General features: G+C 41.3%; 2 protein-coding genes across 14 annotated transcripts in view; one reads left to right on the top strand and one right to left on the bottom strand.

Annotated features, from left to right (window-relative positions):
• Positions 1-8,301: 8,301 nt before the first annotated feature.
• Positions 8,302-15,880, bottom strand: CUNH17orf75 (chromosome unknown C17orf75 homolog). 4 transcript variants are annotated; one of them, XM_026067641.1, is made up of 11 exons: positions 15,488-15,880; positions 14,875-15,010; positions 14,509-14,580; positions 13,753-13,878; positions 13,174-13,314; positions 12,908-12,965; positions 12,111-12,248; positions 11,411-11,475; positions 11,153-11,289; positions 10,498-10,601; positions 8,302-9,855 (listed from the first exon to the last, which is right to left on the bottom strand). In XM_026067641.1, exons 2-11 carry the CDS (start codon positions 15,006-15,008, stop codon positions 9,646-9,648), a joined length of 1,185 nt encoding a protein of 394 aa, XP_025923426.1. In that variant the 5' UTR covers positions 15,009-15,010; positions 15,488-15,880; the 3' UTR covers positions 8,302-9,645. The 4 variants fall into 4 exon arrangements, with proteins under 4 accessions (XP_025923426.1, XP_025923427.1, XP_025923428.1 ...); XM_026067642.1 differs by lacking the exon at positions 15,488-15,880 and having other exon boundaries at positions 12,111-12,230; positions 14,875-15,125; XM_026067643.1 differs by lacking the exons at positions 14,509-14,580; positions 15,488-15,880 and having other exon boundaries at positions 14,875-15,131.
• Positions 15,881-15,963: 83 nt separating this feature from the next.
• The window catches only part of ZNF207 (zinc finger protein 207), an 18,112-nt gene continuing 12,668 nt past the window's right edge, over positions 15,964-21,407 (top strand). For 4 of the 10 annotated variants that reach the window (XR_003253817.1, XM_026067633.1, XM_026067632.1 and 1 more), the window contains exons 1-6: positions 15,964-16,163; positions 17,683-17,809; positions 18,220-18,358; positions 19,300-19,470; positions 19,938-20,013; positions 20,521-20,568. Coding sequence is in view for 9 of the 10 variants with exons in the window: in XM_026067633.1 (XP_025923418.1) it covers positions 16,123-16,163; positions 17,683-17,809; positions 18,220-18,358; positions 19,300-19,470; positions 19,938-20,013; positions 20,521-20,568 (602 nt within the window). In the remaining variant the exon portion in view is untranslated. The remainder of the gene's footprint in view (positions 16,164-17,682; positions 17,810-18,219; positions 18,359-19,299; positions 19,471-19,937; positions 20,014-20,520; positions 20,569-21,407) is intronic. The other 6 variants (XM_026067634.1, XM_026067638.1, XM_026067637.1 and 3 more) reach the window with 6 other exon arrangements.

Below are 21,407 nucleotides of genomic sequence, written 5' to 3'. Positions count from 1 at the left end.
AAAAGCACAGGACAAAAAACTCTGGAGAGTGGAACTCGTCTGCCGGCTATGTTAAATGAATCAACATGGAGGATCTATTTTTATATGAAACTTAGGGGAGGATGATTCTTTTGAACACAAGCATGTGCTGAAGGAAGCACTTAAAGGTCTCACAAGCGAATGGGCTGATCAGTTTGAGCATGAATCTAGCAGGTACTGCAATACTGGCTGGCTTGGACCCTGCAGTTTTTCTACTGCAAGGGCTCCTGTGGGACAGCTTGTACCTGGGCATTTATTGCTTGGTTTGTTAGCACACATCCATGTTTTGTATGGGCTATTTTTATTTTCCGGGTCGGTGCTGTACTTGTGGCCAATTGTTGAACAAAACTCCTCAATGTTACTGAACACTAGAATGGAAAAAGAGCAGACATTTACTAACTAGATACTCACGTGATATTCACAAGGCAGCTTGGGTTTGGTTTCAACGGATACATCTGACTGTTCAGCCATACCAGTGCCACCGTCTAATTACTTGAATGGATCCTTAAATATTTTAGCCTATGGTGAAAACTGTCTTTCAAAGGGATCAGCAGAACCTGATCACTCAAAGTGGTGGAGACTGGTCCTCAACTATAGATCAAACAATATTGCACTAGAAATCTTGGGGATTCTTTAGAGTGGTGTGGATACCCAGCCAGAGGTGACTTTTACTCTGCATGTTTCACTTCATTTTTCCCAGCCTGCTGTGGGTAGACGGTGTGGCTGGTGTTTCATTTTTATGGAAAAAGGGGAGCAAAGGTTTATTTGTGTTTTGATCAGTTGACAATCGGGTGCTGTTTTCTTCTCCCTGTTTGTTTATGGCCATGTTGCTCTAATGTCTGGCCTGCAGTGAGCTCCGAGCAAGGATCTCAACTCCTCCAGCAGGTTCTTGCTAGAAAAGTGGGACCAGGATCACCCACAGCAGTGCAGGGTGCGAACTATCCAAACTTTCCAGCCATCCAGTCCACGCAGGGCCAGATTTGTCTGCTGAAGTCAGTGGAGTTCAAGCTGGATGGTATGTAGCACTGATTTCCTACCAAAGTGGAAAGGGTGTTACTGTGATCACTGTGAAACTGATAAAACTGGTTTTGCAGTGACTGCTAAAATGACAAAGATGGTCAGCCTTTCTGAGGCAATGGAAGTTCAGGGGCTCCAAGCAGCAGTTGCAGTGATGCCTTTTTGCTTAACAGAGGTTGAGCCCAGGATTTAGGAATCTCTAAATGGTCTGTAGCACAGTCTGTACAGTAGCATGCTGCCTGCATGGACTGGGGGACCAGACTGGAACGCCAGGAGCAGGAGCAGTGCTTTAGGTACCTATCTCTGTCGGGTGTTTATGTTATTTTGCTTCTCGCTTTAGAGAATCGCCAAAATAGAGTCCAGGAATGTGGATGCCCTCCCCTTTCCCACCCAATTCAGTGGGGTGGATAAAGCAGCCATAGGAGTCTCTCTAGACCAGCTCCTTTTTCCCTTTTTTATTTGCATGTCGGTGCCCTTGGCAATGCAGAAAGATGACATATGTTTTGGTGGGACCCTCCGCACAGAGCAACAGGGCAAATCGACACAAGCGGTGCACAAGCCTTGCTCGCCCTCTGTGGAGAGATGCCTTTTCCCATTCCAGGGAGAGGGGAGGTGGGTTGACTCTCAGGTTGCATCAGACCCTTGACCAGAAAACACTTACTGCTTTTTTGTGCAAATTTGTTTTTTGAATTCCCTACAGTTCTTTTTTTTGGTCAATAAATAAAGTGAGAACAAAAAATTTCATAAAAGGAATATTTGGGATGGTGGAGAGAAGGCTGCTTTCCATAAGGAGACCAGATCCCTTCTAAGGGGGCTGCCCTTTCACCAAATGGAGGCTGTAGGGTGGGAGTAACACAGGGCAGGTCCTGAGTCTCTGCCAGAGAGACACTGCTCAGGCAACAGACACTAGAGCTTTCCACAGCACTTCTCATGGGCACTGTAACAGTCAGGTTTGCTCTGTAGCAAAGTGTTTCTGTCATGGGCTTTATTCTCTCAACTGTGTAATTGGTGCTGCCAGCTGATACCACAAGCTAGTGGTTGTCTGTCCCTCTAGAGGGGACACTCACTAGTGGTCATCAGCTGTCCCTTTCTTTCCCTTTTTGGATAAAGCTCTCTGCAAGAGTGAAGTTCTGGCCCCATGGGACTTGCTAGTAAAACTCCTGATGCCTTTGGGAAAGGGAAAGGGGAGAAGGAAAGGGTTTCTACAGTCTGGAATAAGCCTCACCTGCGAAAGAAACGTTTTTTGCCTTCTTTGTGCACAGGAACAGGAGCTCTGCGGGTAACTGCACCTTCGTTGTTTCCCCTGACCAGCACATTGTTCATGGGTCCTCGGATCAAGGGACAAGAGGAAGGGATAAGGTTCAGAGCTCTAATTGTTTTAGAGGAAGGGAATGGTTCCTCGTGCCGTTTTATCTCTGCAGTTCGGGTCTGGGTCGGAGAAGTCCCAAGAGTTGACATGCATTGTTTCAGGTCAGGAGCCAGCCAGTGAGTTTCGCAGTGGTGGAGACAACCTCCTTGTGGAGCAACAGGCAAGCAGGAGAGCGGGGAGTTAGGAGAATACTGACAAAAACATGGTTCACGCTGAAGGAGGACATCCCTTTCCTTACCTGTTGCTAAGCCTTTCTGATTACAGATGCCTTTAAACTAGAGGTGAGCAGGAAATGGAGTTTCCAGGAAGTTTTTAGGAAAACATTAAAATTTGTGGTAGAAAATGTCAATCACAACAAAAGCCAGGTTATTTTGCCTATAATTTATCATTGCAATATGTACAGATTGGCTTTTATTTTTGGTTTCTCAGCCAAAAGCTATTTCATGCCCATCAGTTTCTCCCCGGGAAAGCTTTCTGTGCCTGCCAGCGATGTGCTCTGTTACGAATCAGCGAGCTAGAGGCTCAGGGGCCACTGTCCCTCTTCATCAGCCTCTCCCTGACCCTGGCTAGGATATCTATGCCTCTGCTCGGGGCAGGAGGGAGCTGAACAGAGTATTTCAGGAGCCCTTCTCTGGTCCTTCACCCATAGTTGAACATAGTTCACATGCAAGTCTACAAGCAGCCCTGGGAATCAGAAGGGCCAGGCTTTAGATCAGTACTAGATTTATTGTAGGTGAAGAAATGAAACCCTGTCACATTCCTGTTCATCAGAGCTGAAAACTCACCCCATACATAGAGCAGGTCATACATTGAGCCTGGTGTCTGCTGAGAACCTATCAGCTCATGGAGTAAAGAGCAATGCAAAATGCTTAGGCTTTTGTAATTATACTTAAATCACTAAAATTATACTGTGAAAACTTGTCATGTTATTACAGAGTTATCAGGAAATTCAGCTATGTTGTTTTCTAATTCACCCAGCAGTGCCATAGTGCTGCAGCACCAGAGAGCTAATAGCAAGCAGGCTTTTCTTTTACCTCCAGATGTCCTTGATGCTGCTGGCTTATTTCACAGCCTTAATGTTCTCCATGCTGCTCATTTGTAGTTGCAACTTGTCACAATCAGCAGTGTTTCCCTGAAGGAGCCGTCTGCATGAGGGACTGGTTCTGGTGGTTGTTTTGGTTTCATTTCAGCTGCTGCCAGGATTTTACATCACAATCTGATAAAATGTGAATCTATTGAACCTTATAGATGTGCAGTGCCAGAACAAAAGGCAGGAACTGTTACCAATGCATAGATTTGAGACTAGTACATGTTTAAGGAACTTATTTCATGCTTGTGTCCTTGAGTGAGGACACAGTGTCTGGGGGAAAAAAGCTGCTTCTGTGCTGGACTTCCCATTTAGTAAGCATACTGCAGCACTGGTCCACTGAGGATACGCGGCGTAGGTGTAGGGAGCAATAATGCGGGCTGGAGAATCTGGGTGCTGGTTGTACAGCTCCTTCAGGGACACCTGCCGGCAGCACAGAGACTCCGCACATCGGGTCTGACTGGGAAGCTTTTGCTGATCACTTATCCCAGACAAGGAGAGAAGTGAGAAGTGCCTCAGACAGCCCTGGGGAAGAGTAAGGAGAACCAGTTCATGCAAGGGCCGCAGGACTTGCAAATTGCACCTTGTGTTCTTAGGTGCTTGGATACAGGGAGATACTAATTTTGCACACATCAGTAAAATAAAGAAAGGAGGAGGGCTGGAATGGAGTGATGGGAGAGGAGGTTACCAGAAACAATCTCCAAGTATGTTTTAAAGGCGTAGTAAAAGCCCTGATGAATTCACTTTTGCTAAATCCTTTGCTAAATCTTTAAGCCAACATTTTAGGCCATTTTTCCCCTCAGTCCATAATGATACTTAGCACTTACATGGTATATGACGAATCTTCACAACTTGCTCCTGTAGGAGTAGGTAAGTTTTTATAAACGGGGAAGGGTGAGGCCAGAGAAATTGTGGCTGTCTGAGGTGACAAAGCCAGTTTTTGCCAGACTGGAAATAAACCTCAGGGATTCTGTGTCCCAAGACCTTGTTCCTTCTGATGGATTATGCTGCCTCCGTGCTTTAAATCAGCTTAGGTAAGTCTCAGTTTGGACTGAGAGTCTCAGTTTGGACTGAGAGAGTCTCAGTTTGGACTGGGGTGTGAGAGATGGAATCTGACACAGTTAGAGCTGGTACCACGCTAACAGCTATCTGCTGACCTTACAGACAGCTGCTGGTTTGTGCCAATGTTTAGTCTCACAGGATCTCGGGTAGGATTTTCACACATACTTCAGTGAGTCAAGAGCTCGAAGTCTATTCATTTACACAGATTCAAGCTCAGCTCAATTGCTTTGGAAACCCCATGCACTGGCTTTATCTGAAGTAAAACTGGAAAATCTGAATGCAGTTCAGCACCAGCAACCTCTGGGGCAAACTGGGATCCAGAGAGCAAAGGCCAGCACCTTCGAGGTTGTAGCCTCTCTTTGAATATCACCATCGTTGGTCCTTTACAGTAGTGGCTGCTTTACGGTGCTCTGTGATATGGCTCAGAAATTGCTCCTGCGGTCACTGATGCTGAGAGCTGGTTGTAAAGGAAAGCAATGTATTTTGCACCTCTATAAGAGAGAATCACACGTAAGACAGGAATCAAACTGGTTTAAAGGTAAATGTATTTTTAATGTTACCATTAATCATTGGCTTTTAATTGGGAAGAGCTTTCTAATGAGGTTGTTCTGAAACGCCAGAAGTGGTACAGAAAATTTATGTTGCAGAGAGTTTACAACACAGAACAGAACAAATTCTCTGGGCCTGATTTAAGTAGCAAAAATACCTTAATTTCCAGTGAGCTTAATGGATATGTTAGTCACTGACTGTCTCCTGACTCCCCCACAGTCTGTTTGGTTTGCAAACAAAGCTAGTTTTATGGAGCTTTTCTTTTGCTTACACTACTAAAGCTAAATGCATCCAAGTGTTAACAAAGCACCGACCAATGTAATTTTCTGCCTTAAAATACTGAACAAATGATACTTTCCCGTTAAGGGCTAGTAAAACAAAATTATATTTGCCAGGTAACACGCTATTGTATGTTTCCAAATATTTTTGTATTGTGTACATTCTGTATATTTTTGTTGTAATAATATTATTTGAGCGCAGATTCCATTAAAAAATTTTTTTGTTGGTGGGTTTTTTGGTTGTTCTCTGTTTCTTTTTTTTTATAAAACTGAGCTGTTTTATGTCACATGCCAAAAAACAACCAAGAAAAAACTTTCAAAGACAGACTGGTTAGTAAGTGTTTCTACAGTTAAAGTATTTAACAGGAGAGCAATTAATTTTGAACTCTGCAATGTAATTTTTGATTATTGACACTAATAACTCCTTTTATGTCTTTTTAAAAGTGTCTGATAAAGGGAGAAATGAGCTGCTATTTATTCCTTCATGTGTTCTAACAAGGCTTGAGACTTGTATTAAAAATTCAGGTCTTGCTCCACTACTTGACGACAGGAACTTTAATGCAGCAGCGACCTCAGGACTGAGGGGCAGTTGAAGACAAGTGCCTTAGACTGTTTAAATTTTTGTATTGGGTTGGAGGGTTATTATCTTTTAGCATCAATGTCTACTGAATGTTTTCAAATCTCAGAGCCAAAGCACTCTTGTCTCTTGAATTAACAGTGGGAAAAACATGTCCAGGAAGTTCTTCAGTAAACCCATGAAAGATTTAGTGATTTTGAAGTAAGTAAAATATCCTTCTACCAATATGCATCAGGAAGGGGGAGGCTYATTTTGAAAAAAAACTTTGTGTGGTGTTGTTGGGAACTACTGGGTTAAATATAACTTGCAGAAATGGAAATGTGACTGACAGCAGTTCCTTCACATTGGTACTTGTAAGAAGCAGATTACTACTGTATGCAGGACTCAACTCTTGCTGTTAGTGCTCTGCACTTAAGTGAGCTTTTCTGAGATATTCAAAGTTCTTTAGTCATTATTTTAGGAATTTCAGCAAGAAGGTAAAAAAGGAGGTTTTTGCCTGTTTTTGTCAGTTAGTGCAGGAACTGTGTTATTCTTTGTCAGTACCATACCCTGGCCTTGATGGCCCAAGTAATTTTAGAAAGGCAAAGTAAAGGACTGAAATACTACAAATTCCAAAAGCTGGTACCCTTGATACCAGCTTTAGATCATAGAAACTCATAGAACTCATTATCATTTTATTCCCATAGCTCCCAATTATCTGCTGTATAGTAAGCATTGCTCCTAAGTGTTGGAAAGAGAAATACTAATTGGCTTTTATGCTACTTCTCTTGTGAAAAAAAAAAAAAAAAAGAAGCAAGCCCCTGAGCTTTCAAACTGCAAGAGGTCTCTAGCACTTAAAGCTAAACTTGCATTCTTAACATAGGCCTGTGATTTGTTTTTTCTTTTTCTCCAAAAGGTTTTAAATCAGACCCTTAACACTACAGTAAAAAAATCTTGCAAGTTTGCAGATTAAGTACTAATAGCACATCTCAGCATCTTCTGACCTTTTGTGTGCTTCATCCTTAGCCTTGAATAGCTGATTCCTGGAGAAGCAGTTAAGTGTGTAATGCCTTCCAGGCATTCATGCAGCTAAACCAGCTTCTTCTACATTATTTATTATGCTTTTGTTTAATTACCTTTAGTTTTGCTTTTTTAAAATAGAATTTATAAAGGGAATATGCCAGTAAAACATGCAAAATCAGGAACTGCACTACCAGGGTGTATTTCAATGTGTGTGTGCTTCCAAGCATCTTGAGTTTGTTATAGGTGACTGAATGGCAAAGTCAGTGCAAAGCTGGTAAAAGCCAGACAGTCTTGAAACAAAGGCTGCAGAAAGGACATTTTTCATACTTCCAGCCATCTTCAGAGTTGAAAAAACTCAGCAAAACCTGCAGGTGCCCACATATAATCGAGTACAAATTAAATGGGACTGATGTTGAAGGCTGATTACCTTGAAGAGGAGAAGCCAAGACAAGACAAATGGAAGGGTTAAAGGTAAAAAATATCTTGATTTTCAAGAGTGATATGTGATCATTTACCTAGCAAACAAAACAAAAATCTTATTTAAATGACTGTGGTAGAGGTCATAGGATTGTACTATAATTCTGGTTGGAAGGGACCTCGGAAGTTGTCTACTCCAACCTCCTGCTCAAAGCAGGGTCATGTATGCGGTCAAAGCAGGTAGCTCAGTGCTTCATCCAGTCTGTTCTTGAAAACCTCTGAAGATGAAGACTGCGCAGAACAGTTCTGGTCGCATCTCAGGAACAGTTTATTACTATAATCACCAGCACTGCTGTGCCTGGGACTGACCTACCCGTTTTTAAGTATTAAGGCCAGCACAATACCTGGCTCCATGGGGTTCTGTGGCCTCATTCTCCACCTGTCTGGGGCAAGAGGAACAGGATGGGACTGTTGGGCTGACTTCTCATACTGTTCTACCAGATCACAGCTACCTATCCCTCACACCTAACATTTCCTTTTTTTGAGCACTGAGAACTTCTCTGCCTTTTTACCAGGCAAAATACTGAAGGATAAGTGCTCCAACTTAGTTAAAATCGTGCAAGAGCAACAGAGGGTGACATGTTTTATTGAGCGGCATTGCTTTACTGACTCATGAATACAAGAACCTAAAGGAAAACGTCATTACTCCTCAGAGCTCCTGCAGATAACAGAGTAAGGGTTTTTTGAAACTACTTTATTTTCTTCTCTGACCTGCCCATTCATTTTATATATCACTCTCCTGTCAATATGATGCTTGCAGACTCCTGCACATTACACTAGCAACTTCTTTATAATGCGTGAATAAAAATTTTTAAACAGGAGACATCAAGGACAAGACATATTTGGAGTTAAAACAGTCACAGTATTAAGGATTTAAATGTATTTTATTGTAAACCTTATTATAGGTTCAACACAGCTGTGTTACAGGAAAGCATTTAGCTTTTATCTTCACAATTTACAGCAGTGGTAGAATAAACAGTCAAACTTACTGCATTAGTGAGACTGTTACAGTTAGTGTTTCAGGCCTTGAATGGGAGTTGTTCAAATGCCAGGTTAGGCATTCAAACACCCTCTGCTGCAAAGGAAATGAATAGGGTGTTTTGCTTACATCACATTTGCAGAAATAGTCCTCATTTATGTGGTCCCCAAAAGGCTTTTTAAGTTTTGGTTCCATCTGTAGGCAAAGATGTTCTTCAAATATTCTGCTGTCTAAATATCCTTTGACTTAGAAAATGAATTTCTTATGATGTGGGTAAAAATTCACTGCGGAAATACAATGAAATGTTTTCAAATCTAAATAATTAATTTTGGAACTTAAATTCAATTTATGAAGAAGTGTGTATTGATTTAAGGACTCAGGTTAATATTGCATCTGTAAAGTCCTCAGGTTTAGTTCTTTGCTGCTGAAAAACACGCTATTATTTACAGTTATGCAAAATGGATGTAAAATACTACAACTCCCCAACTGTACAAAGAAAGTCTTGATCATAAAAAGGCAAACTAATGAAATAGGATTCATCATCTACCTTGGGAATTTAACAAGTCTGACTAGTGTATGTATACCTACATACATACATACAAGCACATAAAAATTTATTCATAAAACTCTTCAGTCTTAAAGCAATTCTGTTTCGTACCAATTAACAAGTTGCTTATAGAGGAGCAGAAGAACAAACTTTGCTAATTTGAAAGTAGAATGTGCAAACTAGTTACAAACTTATTACCTATGTTCTCTCATATAAACAAAAATGATTCATTCATTTACTATGATTTATCCAAATGTTTGTGCTTCTTTATGTATGAAAGTAACCAGATCTTAATGATTAGACAATGATGACCTTAAAGATGCTTTAAGTATCTAAAACACTGAAAAATGCTTGCCAGGTACGTGATTTTTCTTTTTTTCATGCAATGACAGTAAAAAACAAATGGCATGACTTCCCCAGAAAAGGAAGAATAGTCATTTGGAGAATCTGGTAAGCACTGAAAACTATGCATGAGTTATATAACATCTGATATTTACACATAAAAACAAAGCTCATGCTGCTTTCTTTAAAAATAGAAAAAGTAGACAGCACTACAATCTAGGTTTGACCTGGGTAATACTTTTAAATATAAACTAAAATTTCTGCCATGGTGAAATGAAGCCGCACAGAAGAAATTAATGATTTATACAATACCCTTAAATAAGTGCAGAATAAAGATTGGTTTAAGCCACTGCTGTTTCTGTCATGAATTCCTCAAGGACAGCCACTACATTTTTGGCTTCTGGCATTTCTGCATGTTCTACTTTAACAATCTTCAAAAGGATGTCTCCACTGCCGCTGTTCTTTAGGAACATGTAACATTTGAACAAGGCATAGTGGTTCATTTCGGCCTGGCGGATAAACCTCTTCAAGTTGTTAATGTCTTGTATAGCCTGGAAAGAGAGTAACAGTATTTTCTTATCCTCCTACATGGAAAGAAAATATGCTACTATGTGGAAAAGTGAGGAAGAATAGCAGGAGAAGCAAAAGCATTTCTAATAGGGATTTTGTATTACTACTCCGAGTAATGTAAGAATTAAGTGAGTACTGTCCTTGATGGATACTACCACTGCTATTTTAAAGATGCAAAAAGCATGGACACACATTCGGACATGATCGAGTTGTGGTATCAAGAGTTCACCTCATCTTTCTGGCAGATCAGCTAACAAAAATTAACTACTGAATCCATATTACCCAATTACATGCTATTATTGTGTGTGTATGGCCCCAATTAACAGTATTTTAAGAAAAAAATTTTAAGAAAAAAAATAGTTGGTTTTTATTTTAAATATCTGAAAGTGCCTTTGGAGTACTCGCTGAAGAAACTTTCACACAGCTTTACATACTGGTTCTGTCAACAAGACTATGCCATCTACGAGTAATAATAACAGTCATAAATTTAAACTTCAGAGTTAGTCAGATAATGATGTATGGACATCATAACAGTAAGTTTTTTTCCTTGCTGCAAAATGAGTATTTGGTCCTTCAGTAACCCTGATGTCTCCTCCAAGTTCTTAACATATATGAACAGTTACCTTCAATTTAAAGTTTTCCAAAATTTGCCGGAAGAGAAATGGATTTCCACCTTCAGCACCATTTATAAAAGCATGCATCCAGTCCTCACAGAATCTGTTGCTTCCTGTCACATGTTCAGGAACACAAAGAAAAGGTGAGCAAGAAGTAAATTAGCTCAACATAAGTATGCTGCTGCATTCACCTGGTTTAATTGCTCTCACACAATAAATGATCATGGTATATCTGGGCCAGGAAATAAAAGTCTAAGAAAATCAGCATTCAGGCAGAGAACAAAAGCAAACACAGCTACAGCGATTACACAAAATTCTGAGTGTTGAATCGCTTTCCGTAACATTTGTCAAAAATCCAATAGACTAAAAAGTACATTTTGCAGCTTGCCCTGAAGTGTAAAATTATAGTTTTATGGTCCACAAATTAAATGCATTCTGGATTTTATTATCAACCATTTTCAAACCAGAGCTCCAGCGCATACGGTAAACAGAGTTACTCTGCAACCCAAGAGGAAAGCATGTTCTAGTTTCCAGCCAGAATCCAAACTTTCTGGGCATGAACCGATGAGTTGCTGCATATCTTCAACTACCACTAAAGACCAGCGCTCTCAGCATCTGAGAGATACAAGGGGGTAACATGAGGTATTCACAGCCATGATCTCACCTGCATTATGGAACTGAGGCTGGGGTCCACTACAGTCTATGACCATTGACTTGTGCTGCTCCTCAGTCATGGCTATGCACAAGGAGGTCATTGTGCCCTCCTGAACAAGTCCTTGGAGGCTGGCAGCTGCCAGAAACCTGACACAAAAAATTCTTGTGAATTGCTTGTTTCTACACAACACCTGAATAGCAAAAACAGGAAAGTATCACACGCAAAACCAAGTTACTCACAGGCCCCTTGGTTCCGAAGCATCTTTACCTGCTAATGTCTTTCTCTGTTCTTTCATCTGAGTTTTTCACTTCCACAGGAGTGTAACTCAACGCCTTTGAGGAAAGGAAAAAAAAAAACACGCTGATTTGATATTATTTCTGGTCCTTTATCGTAATTACTAGTAATAAATACGTAACATGGTACTTTTAAAATTTTTCTTTTCAGAGTAAAAGTAGAAGCTAAAAGAATACTTCATATTATAGTCACTGCAAGTATTTTTGCATTCAGAAGAAATACAGTGGTTATACTTTATTAGTTATTCCATTAAAAGTCTTTTCAAACTCAGGCACTGGTGCTAAGATTAATTTTCCTTTTCTTTTTCCAGTGAATTACATGAGACACAGGCAATAAAACATTCCTTTTGGCTCAGAAGGATTATTGCAGGGGCTGCTTGCTCATTCTATTTCTAATTTTCTCACTCTAATTATAAGTTGGACACTACTAAGCAATTTAAAATGAATTAACCATAAAAATTTCTTTTCAAACATTAGTTTATTCCTGCTTGATGGATGAAATTTCTAGGTATTGCCTTAGCAATAAAGGAGGGAGAAAGTACTTGTCTTGAATTTAAAAAAAGGAGCTGTTTCCTGGCTGGGAAAGCAAATACAAAAAATATTTTAAACACAATGCTAGAGTCACTGAGGTGCCATCCAAACCTTTTTTGTTATTCAGTTTGACATACACTTACAGCATGTAACAAGAAGGCAAGTTTCTCCTGGAAGAGCTGCACTACTCTCTGAATAGGGCATACAGAATTCTCAAACCAGCTTCGCAAGTAGGGGTTAACATAGGTCTCCCAGGTTTTTTGCTGTAACGAGTTGAAACACTAAAACTTTAACTGCAAATTAGATTTCTACACAAAAAAGAAGCATATTAATAATCTATTCAACCTATGACATTTGGATGTCAAATCCTTCTTCATTTCAAGCCATGCTAAACTAAAATCACGAGTTTGACATTTAAACCCACACTGATGTGGAATATCAGATATGAAGGGCTTGACGTTTCAAGAATTAGACAGAATTATATTATGAGCAAAGAGCATGCACCAGCAGGCAGGGGATGAGGTAGGGACGTAAAATGCATACTTCATTAGAAAAACTGCTGCAAGAAAAACAACAAAAATCTCTCCTTAATGTTCAGAAGCAATAAGAACCTAGGTGGACACTGCTAACATACCATTAGACCATCAAATTCTATTAGTCATTCTTCTCTCTGAATATAAGAAGTAACCTTTAAGAGATTTATGACTGGCACAAAAAAGTCCCTCTTTTTTCCTTTGACTTGTGTGGGTAATAGCACTTTAGGCATTCACTGTCTCTACAGCGAAGCAGGTAACCATCTCTCACAGTGTTTCATATTGGTATCTTATACATTAACTTGTTTTTATACTCTAAATCTTCCAGATTGCTTTAGTAATAAATTTGTGTAAAAAGTGGTCATTTTCACCACTTAAAAAAAAATATAGTAAAAATCAGGCCTTACCTCTTGATTAAGGTTTATCTTCAGACTTTGAACATATTGGTCCAGTTCAAGTCTGAAAGTATCTTTTTAAGGAAAATAAGATGAATCAGGTAAGACCTGCATTTTGCCMCTTCAATGTATGGTTGTTATTAATGCATTGTTATATACTGGAAGGTTTCCACAAACAGGCTAGTAGACTGATTTCAAGCAGGAGGCAGACAAATGAGAACACTACTTTTACATCAGCTCCCTCTCCAAACAGACAGGAGAGTTAAAGGTAAGGATATAGTTCTAGACCTTTCTCTGAGCCGCCTAAGAAACAAATCACGTATTCTGGAGCTGTGATGTCTGATTCCAACGTTGCCATTCCTAGAAGATTTTCTTGTYGGAAAAGACAGTAGTAACAACCAACTTTATATTCTGGTATGCTAGGCAGAAAAAAAAAAAGACCAATTTTGTTATAAATACATCACAATAAGGAAGTGCAAAAAGTAGATGTACATGACTTCTACAAAGAATTTTCACCCCCTAGCACAGGCTGCTCCTATACAGGGCAGTCCTAGACATCCTCTTCTTTCCTCAGCAGGGTAACCAGAGTAGTTTAAGTTGGAACAGTAATAAATACATGTAATATTTTAAGTATTCAAACAATGAATTATTTATCACAATATTTTTCTCAAAATCACCTAGGAAAAAAAAAAAGATAAAAGCGCCATTTGCACAGAGCTGTTATTAACAACAGCAATAGACTGAAAGCATAGAATCAGGATTAAACCTAACTGCAGCAGCAGATGGCAAGATGTGCAACGTTGCCAACATTTTTTATGCTTTCCAAACTGATTTGTGAATGAGAAGCTATGTTTTACCTCAGCTCCACAGATGCTACGTTCCCCATCCCTTCAAAAATGGCTCCTTTAGTAAGACGCTTAGCAATAAAACCATGCAGTTCAGTCTCCGCCTCAGCTGGTAAGTTAGTGTCCAGCAAGGAAAGGCTTTTAAAAAAAACAAAACAAAGCCCAAGATAAGAGTTAGTGAAAAGCAAATATTATTGTTTTTCTGAACAAGCACAGAACCACTTGCTTGCAGTCATCACACGCTTCTAGGAGAGGGGCCACTGTGATCTCTTTCTGCCTTGCGACTAACTTGCTCTGTGGCCCATCTGAAACACATTCAGGGGTTTGCCCACCGGACCCCAAGGCTGGAGATGCCCAACTGCTTAACAGCTATGGACAAGTCGCTGTTCCTCTTTGTTCCTCTGTTTCCCTAGTCAAAATCTCAAGCCACAACTATACTGCAGAGCTTGTGGAAAAATTAACTGTCCATTTAAAATTGGCTAATGAATTTAAATTATGTAATATCTAAATAAAGGCCTGAGATAAAACAGAAACGTTAAGTATTACCAGTAGGGAAAAACAGAGTACAAACTCAAAGATGATCGTTTATGTTTAATGCATTAGTTGAGCTCTCTTGTTGTGTCCAGAAAAGTATCAGTATGCTTTCACAGAGGTTTCTGCTTTGACGTGACTTTGATTACTATTCACTTAACAGCAATACGCATGCTACAGGCTTCAAGCTAGCAACCAAAGGGGATATTACAGGTGATTACGGGGTTCAGGTTTTACCTGAAGTCCTCGCTGGAGGGTGTCTCTGCGGCCGGGCTCCCATCCCTGCTGTCAGCTCCCTGCTGCGAGGACCTTAAAACCAAGCCTTAAAATCAAGCCAGTCTCATGACTGATTTCACAGACTGACCCCACGGGCAGGGCAGGGCAGGGCAGGGGAGGGGGGCTGCGGCGGGCGGGGCACGGCCTGAGGGCGTTTTGGGGCAGGATCATGAAATCGAGACATTGGGGGGGGGGGGGAATCTCCTTGGGGAAAAGGAGGAAAATAATGAACGAAAACGCAGGAGCTGGACTGGGAAGGCGGCAGACACGGGCTGCCCCCGGGCCCAGCGCGCCCCGGCGGCCCCGAGCCGCCCCGGCCCCGCTCACCTGCGGCTCCGGTAGCCGTAGAGGCCGTGGTAGGTGCTGCCGTGCCGCTCCGGCCGCCGCTCCTCGCCCGCGCCGCCGCCCTCCTCGCTGCTCTCCAGCTCCCGCTCGTCGCCGTCCGGCAGCGCCGGCAGCATCGCTACCGCAGCGGATCGGACCGGATCTAAGCGGGCCGGACCGGACCCGCCGCCCGCCCGTTCCGCCCCCCTCGCGCGGCTCTCCGCCCCCGGGCGAGGGCGGCCGCACGGCGGGGACGCAGCGCGGCTGCTCCCCGCTCGGCTTCGCGATGCGCCGTCCCCTGGGACACGCGTCACCTCGCTGCTAACGCCGGCCCCCCCCCGCCGGCTGCGGCTGGGCACAGCCCCTTCTCCGCCTCCCGGAGCCGCTCGGGCGTTACGGCCGCGCCGCTCACTGCGCCCGCAGCGCGGCTGCTAACTGGGCTGCTGCCCTGGAATCATCTCCCGTGGCTGTAAGACCTCTGCTCGTGTAATTCACTACTGGAAAATGCAATAGCCATTGCAGACGTTGGACTATAACACCCCTATTAGCGAAGATAATTTCCCCGAAGCTGCTTCATGACAGGGCCTGCTCAAGTCACATATGACGTCAGCCATACCGTTAAACTAGCGTGCTCGTTAGCTCAGTTTTGTAACTGAGCAGATATGCAGCTCTCCTTGCAAATGTGCCACTTGAGCTTAACCTTCTGGGTCAGAAAAGCAGCTCTAGATCTCCGCCCACAGAAGGGCCGGGGCCAGGGCCAGCCCCGCGGGTCCCTTTGGGATCCTCCCCGAGTTAGCACAAAAACGGACACCGAAGGGCTGCAAACCGGGACAGAAGAGAGCAGCCCCCGGCAAGGCAAAGCAAAGCAAGCTCCGGGAAGCAAGGTTAACACGTTTCCGCGTGATTTATTTTAATGTCCTTTGAACGGCCCCATCCTTCCCCCCCAGGCGCCCCTCCAGAAGAGGAAGGGAGGGAGGGCTGGGACAAAATGGCGGCGGCCGCCAGCGCGAGGCACGACGGGACGGCCCGGGCGGCGGCGGGGAGAGCCGGGAGCGTGTCACGTGGCCAGCCCCCCCTGCCGCGGTGCATGCTGGGGGCTCGGAGGCGGTGGCGCTAGGCGGGCGCGCGGCGGCCATTTTGTGCCTGCCTCGCTCGCCTCCGTGGAGCGGTTGGTGTGGGCGCTGCGGCTCGGGAGGGAGGGAGCTCGGTTGTCTCATTTCTGCGTAGGTCGGGGGCGCCGCCGCCGCCGCTATGGGCCGTAAGAAGAAGAAGCAGCTGAAGCCTTGGTGCTGGTATCCTTCAGTGTGGGGCGAGGCGGGTGTGCGGACTGGAGTGGGGGAGGGGAGGGGAGCGGCGCGGTCCCGTCCTTTCCCTTCTTCTGCCGGGCTCCTCGGCGCCCCAGGATAGGGCTGTTTCCTTCTCTCTTTCCCTGCTATCATCTAGCCCAGGGCTTGGTGCTGTTTCCCTTTCCGTGTTCCTCAGCGCGGGGATGGGGCCTGGTCCGTGCCCTTCCTGTGTGCTCCTACACGCACACCCTCACCCCCCCCCCCCCCCGCGCGGCCTAGTCCGTCAGCTCCCGCCTGCCTCGCTTGAGGCCTGGCTGCCGGCCTTGGCCCTCCTTTGGACTGCCGGGATCTTGGAGGAAATAGTGAACAATCTTTATCCCCGAGGAGAAGGATGTTAGTAGGAGGAGAAAAAAAAAACTGTAATGAATGCTGGTATTCAGGGAGAACTGGGGCAGATCTGGTTGCAGAAAGACCTATTGAAAACCGTTTTCAGGCTTTCAGATTTGTAATTGTTGCATCGAAGTCAAGCTCAATTTTTCTGTATTGAGGGATTTTTTTCTTCAGTGAACCATTTGTAGTTTTTTAAATTTGTAAATTTGTAATGTGCGTGGGATAATGTAGACTTACATTTTCTTTTTCTAAAATATTTTTCCCAATGTGGAATCACTAATAAAATGGTAAAAGATCATAGAGTAGCTTGTAAACTTTTTTTTATCTTTTCAAGGCATCTGTGCTTCTATTTTAGGTATTAATAAATCTTATATTTTGCTGAAAGCGAGAGGCATACTGTAGTAACAAAAATAGCTAATAATGAATGTGTCTCTGTGTTGCTAAGCAAGATGTCTGGGGTGTTCACTGAGATATTAATGCTGACCTGCAGAAGGGAATCTGCAGTTTGCCTCTTACGCCATATGGATATCAAAAAAGCCCTTCACTTACAAAATTTTTATTAAAAAGCAGAAAACTTTTTGACTGTAGCTATTTATGTAGTGTCATAGAAATTGATACATCTGGGTGACTGAAAAAGGAAGGGCATTTTTAACTAAAAACTTTATTTTTTCTCTTTAAATGTTAGCTACTGATACTTGTTATTAAATAGGTGTGTTTATAAGTATCTGACATCACTTTCGTGTCATGGTTTTCAAGCTTATTTTTCCTTTAATGCTCTAGCAACTTTATTTTAATCTAAAGGTATGCAGAAATGGAATGAAATGAATCCGATTGGAAATAACTAGAACCTGAAAAGTTTGTGATGACAGGAAGACAAAGATTAGATCTTAATTGCATGCATACCTCTTCCCAGTTTTGTGATTTACTTAACTGTCTGAAGAGAGAAATGCTGGGTGGTATGAAAGCATGAGGCTTGGTTTCAGACATCCCTGAAACTATCTGTGGTGATTTGAACACTCAGAGACATTTTCTGTGCTTTCCTTCCTTTAGGAGAAATCACAATAAAACTTATTACTTTAGTGTTATATAAATGTTCACTTTCTGGATTAAATATTTCCTTAACAATCTTCAATAGGTATTGTAACAGGGATTTTGATGATGAAAAAATCCTTATACAGCATCAAAAAGCAAAGCACTTTAAATGCCATATATGTCATAAGAAATTGTATACAGGACCTGGTTTAGCTATACATTGCATGCAGGTAAGTTTTAAACACACATCAAAATTTTCTGGTCATTATGTAAGGTTGTAAATAATAGTGAACTTAAAGATGTTCTTTGGGGGTGGCTTCCAGAATCTTGAAAATGTGCTAGAAACAGATAAGTCATCTGTTTCCAGAACAGGAGTGCTCTGCTATGTCAGCATTCACATAGAGTATATGCAGTAGAGATCTTTAGGTCATTTTGGGGATAGAGGAGGAGTGAAGAAATTATGTGTTGCCTTGGTGTTCAGAAGACGAGTTTATCAACTGGTTGTAGATACAAATAGTAGTTAACTGTGACTAGGAAGCACATCTCAAGGGAATGGTCAGCCAGAGAGATTCTTCCTGTTAATGATGTTCCTTTTCTATCTTGAATATAAACTGGCTGAAAACCACTTTTTTAACTTTAGGTACATAAAGAAACAATAGATGCTGTTCCAAATGCTATTCCTGGAAGAACAGACATTGAACTGGAAATCTATGGCATGGAGGGCATTCCAGAAAAAGATATGGAGGAAAGGAGAAGATTACTTGAACAAAAAACTCAGGGTAAATTGAAATCTAGCTAGTTATCTGTCATTACCATAGTCTGTTTGTTAAATTAGATTTATTTTGGTGTGTATTTTTTGAGTCAGCTCTTCAAGTTGAATACTAGATCTTAATCACACAGTAGAAGGTATTAATTTGCCTCAAAGCCGTATAAACTAAACAGTTCTTTTTTTCTAGCATATGGTATTTTGTATGCCTTTCAACTCATATTTTGTAGGCTTAGTAGTACAAAATTACTGTTTGGGGGGGTTTTCTGTTTGTTTGGGGGGTTTTAGATGATGAAAATCAGTTAAATGTTGGCCCATGTGAAGACAAATTCTCTGTATCATACTCTTTCTTACTGATGCTGAGAATCTAGCTGTGTGATACAGGTGGTCTTTTTCAAAAGAGTAGTGCTTGGGTTAATGCATTCTGTAACTGCAGTTCTAGACCTTTGCCAGTCACTTAGAAAGACAAGTGATATTTTTCTTTACCTGTTTAGAAGTATCTACATGCTGGTGCAGCTAAAACATCTAATTACCTAATAAGTATGGAGATTGTAAGTTCTAGGTTTTGATTTTGTTTATTTATTTATTTATTTTCGTTTTTTGAGGATCATTGGGTGAGGACAGGCAGGGGATGATGCAAGCCTGATGATGCAGGAATACTCAGATTTCTTTGCTGTTAGGTTTAACTATATTTGAATTTTCATGACTTACTCTGAACAGCGTGAGAAAGACCCTCGTTTATGTTGAGGGTCATTTCAGTGTGAGTGACTTTTCCTTCCCTTTATTATTTGTATAATGGTAGACTCACATAGTTTTACTTTAATTTTATGAATTTTTGAATGTGGTGGTAAGATTTGAAATTGTTATTTTTTCAAATTAGAATATTTCAGATAACATGTAAATTTGCAGAATATAATTTACCTTCAGTCTGACCTTATACATCATATTACTTAGCAGAAAGCCAGAAAAAGAAACAACAGGATGATTCTGATGAGTATGAAGATGATGAATCCGCAGCTTCAACTTCATTTCAACCACAACAGGTTCAGCCACAGCAGGGGTACATTCCCCCAATGGCACAACCAGGTTTGCCTCCTGTACCAGGTGCCCCAGGAATGCCTCCAGGTAACATGGTGTTTTGAGCTAGTTATTAAAAAGCTGAGTAGAAATGCAGATTGCTGCTTGTATGCTGGGATAATGATCTGCCCCTACTGACACTCGGGTGTTAAAGGTTGCAAAATAGTTTGAGGTGCTTGTAAGTGGTTTTCTGGATATTCCCCCCTCGTTTGTGTGTGTGGTTTTTGTTTTGTTTTGTTTTACCCCGCCCCCACCCCCCACTGAGTGATACCTAATGCTGGCATCTAGATGGAAGCAGTGTTAATATGGTAGTAAGACTGGTCAGGAAACAATGGATTTATGTTAGATTTGCTTGTAAGCTTTTATATTCCGTCCTTTATAAGAGGTATATTTAAAAAAAAAAAGTTCTAGAGCTTTATCTAAACCATTTATCCAGTCTTAATTTCTTATAAGATTTGTTAAAAAGCATATGTTGTTGGTCTTTTATTTACTTGTTTATTTATTTATTTATTAAGGTATACCACCATTAATGGCAGGTGTTCCACCTATGATGCCTGGAATGCCTCCAGTTATGCCTGGAATGCCACCTGGGTGAGTAGCAAGAAGGACTTAATATTACGTGTTCATACTGTGCATTTTAAACCATGTGTCAAAGAAAAAGTAAAGCTAATTAGAAAAACATATGTAGGAACCTGTGAACTCTCTAACCTTGTTTGTTAATATTAAGACTAAACAAAGATCTGGATGGCTATAAACCAACATTAAAAATAAGATCAAACTGTTGGTTTATATGTAAAGTATGGTATTTTCTATTTTCACTGGTTAGTATTACTGCCGTGTAAAATGTTGCTGTATTGGTTTAGAGCCTTCTGTGAACCACTGTTGTATTGTGTATTGCATATATATATCGTGCATCTGCTTATCCGTCGTGGACCTAACTAGGAACAAATTATTAGCCAGTTTAAATTTTTCTTAAATTTTGGGCAAGTATTAGATGTTGGTGTTTTTTTATGCTTGTTTGGGGTTGACACAATACCCTATCACAATGTGTTTGGAAAATCACAGTTAGATTTTTGATTTTGTCATAAATTTTCACAGATTACATCAACAGAGAAAATACATGCAGTCATTTTGTGGTGGAAACATGTAAGCATCTCATTAATGTAATTTTAGGTACATTCATTATGCCATTTTATGTCATATGTTTGATAAGTTTGAAACTGTATAAGTGAAAACCTCTGAGTATTGCCTAAGCATATGGGGAAAATGTCTCATTAGGTTTTGTTATTGTATAATGTATGAAGTTTTTATTTTTCATCTAAATTAATATTACAAAACTGTCCGTTATGAAAAACACATTCTGCAAGGCATCAATGAAAATAGACTCTTTTGGTTTATAACCTTCTATCTTGCACCAGACTACAGCTCCATGTTCTTAGTCTTTTATGCTGTAGGATTTGTTGCAGCAGTTCACTTTTAAGTTTAAAAGTTAACTAAGGTGAGAAGTTTTTCTGAGACATAAACGTTGTTAAAAAATCATGACATAATCAGACATCTTGTGGATGCTTGTCATGACTGTAGGCTTTCTAAGCAGAAAGTGAACAGAATTTTATCAGGCTTGCTGGTGTTTGGTACTCCTTGAACTCTCTGTCAACTTTGGATGAGTGTAATGCCATCTGGTAAAGACAATGAATTTGCCAAAAAGCTGTGCTGCACTTCCATTTTGGTGAAATCTTATGGAATGTTGCTGTTACACTATGCTTTTACCTTGTTTAATCAAAACTTTTGTTTGCTTAACTTGATTGCCATTTGTATAAAAACGAGCAAACAAGAACTAGGGCTTAGGAAGTAACTGGTCTTAGCGTTGCAGTAGTTTTAACGCTATCCCTGCTGTTTCTCAGAAAGTCATCTTTGTGGTGACAGGAGGCAGCAAGTGTCTGGCTTGATTTCTTTTTCTTTCTTTTTCTTTCTTTTTCTTTCTTTTT

Source organism: Apteryx rowi, unplaced genomic scaffold (assembly GCF_003343035.1).
Source record: "Apteryx rowi isolate R43461 unplaced genomic scaffold, aptRow1 scaffold_26, whole genome shotgun sequence".
Lineage (NCBI taxonomy): Eukaryota > Metazoa > Chordata > Aves > Apterygiformes > Apterygidae > Apteryx > Apteryx rowi.
Note: the sequence above shows the minus strand (reverse complement) of the source record. Positions and strands in the feature narration are given on the sequence as shown.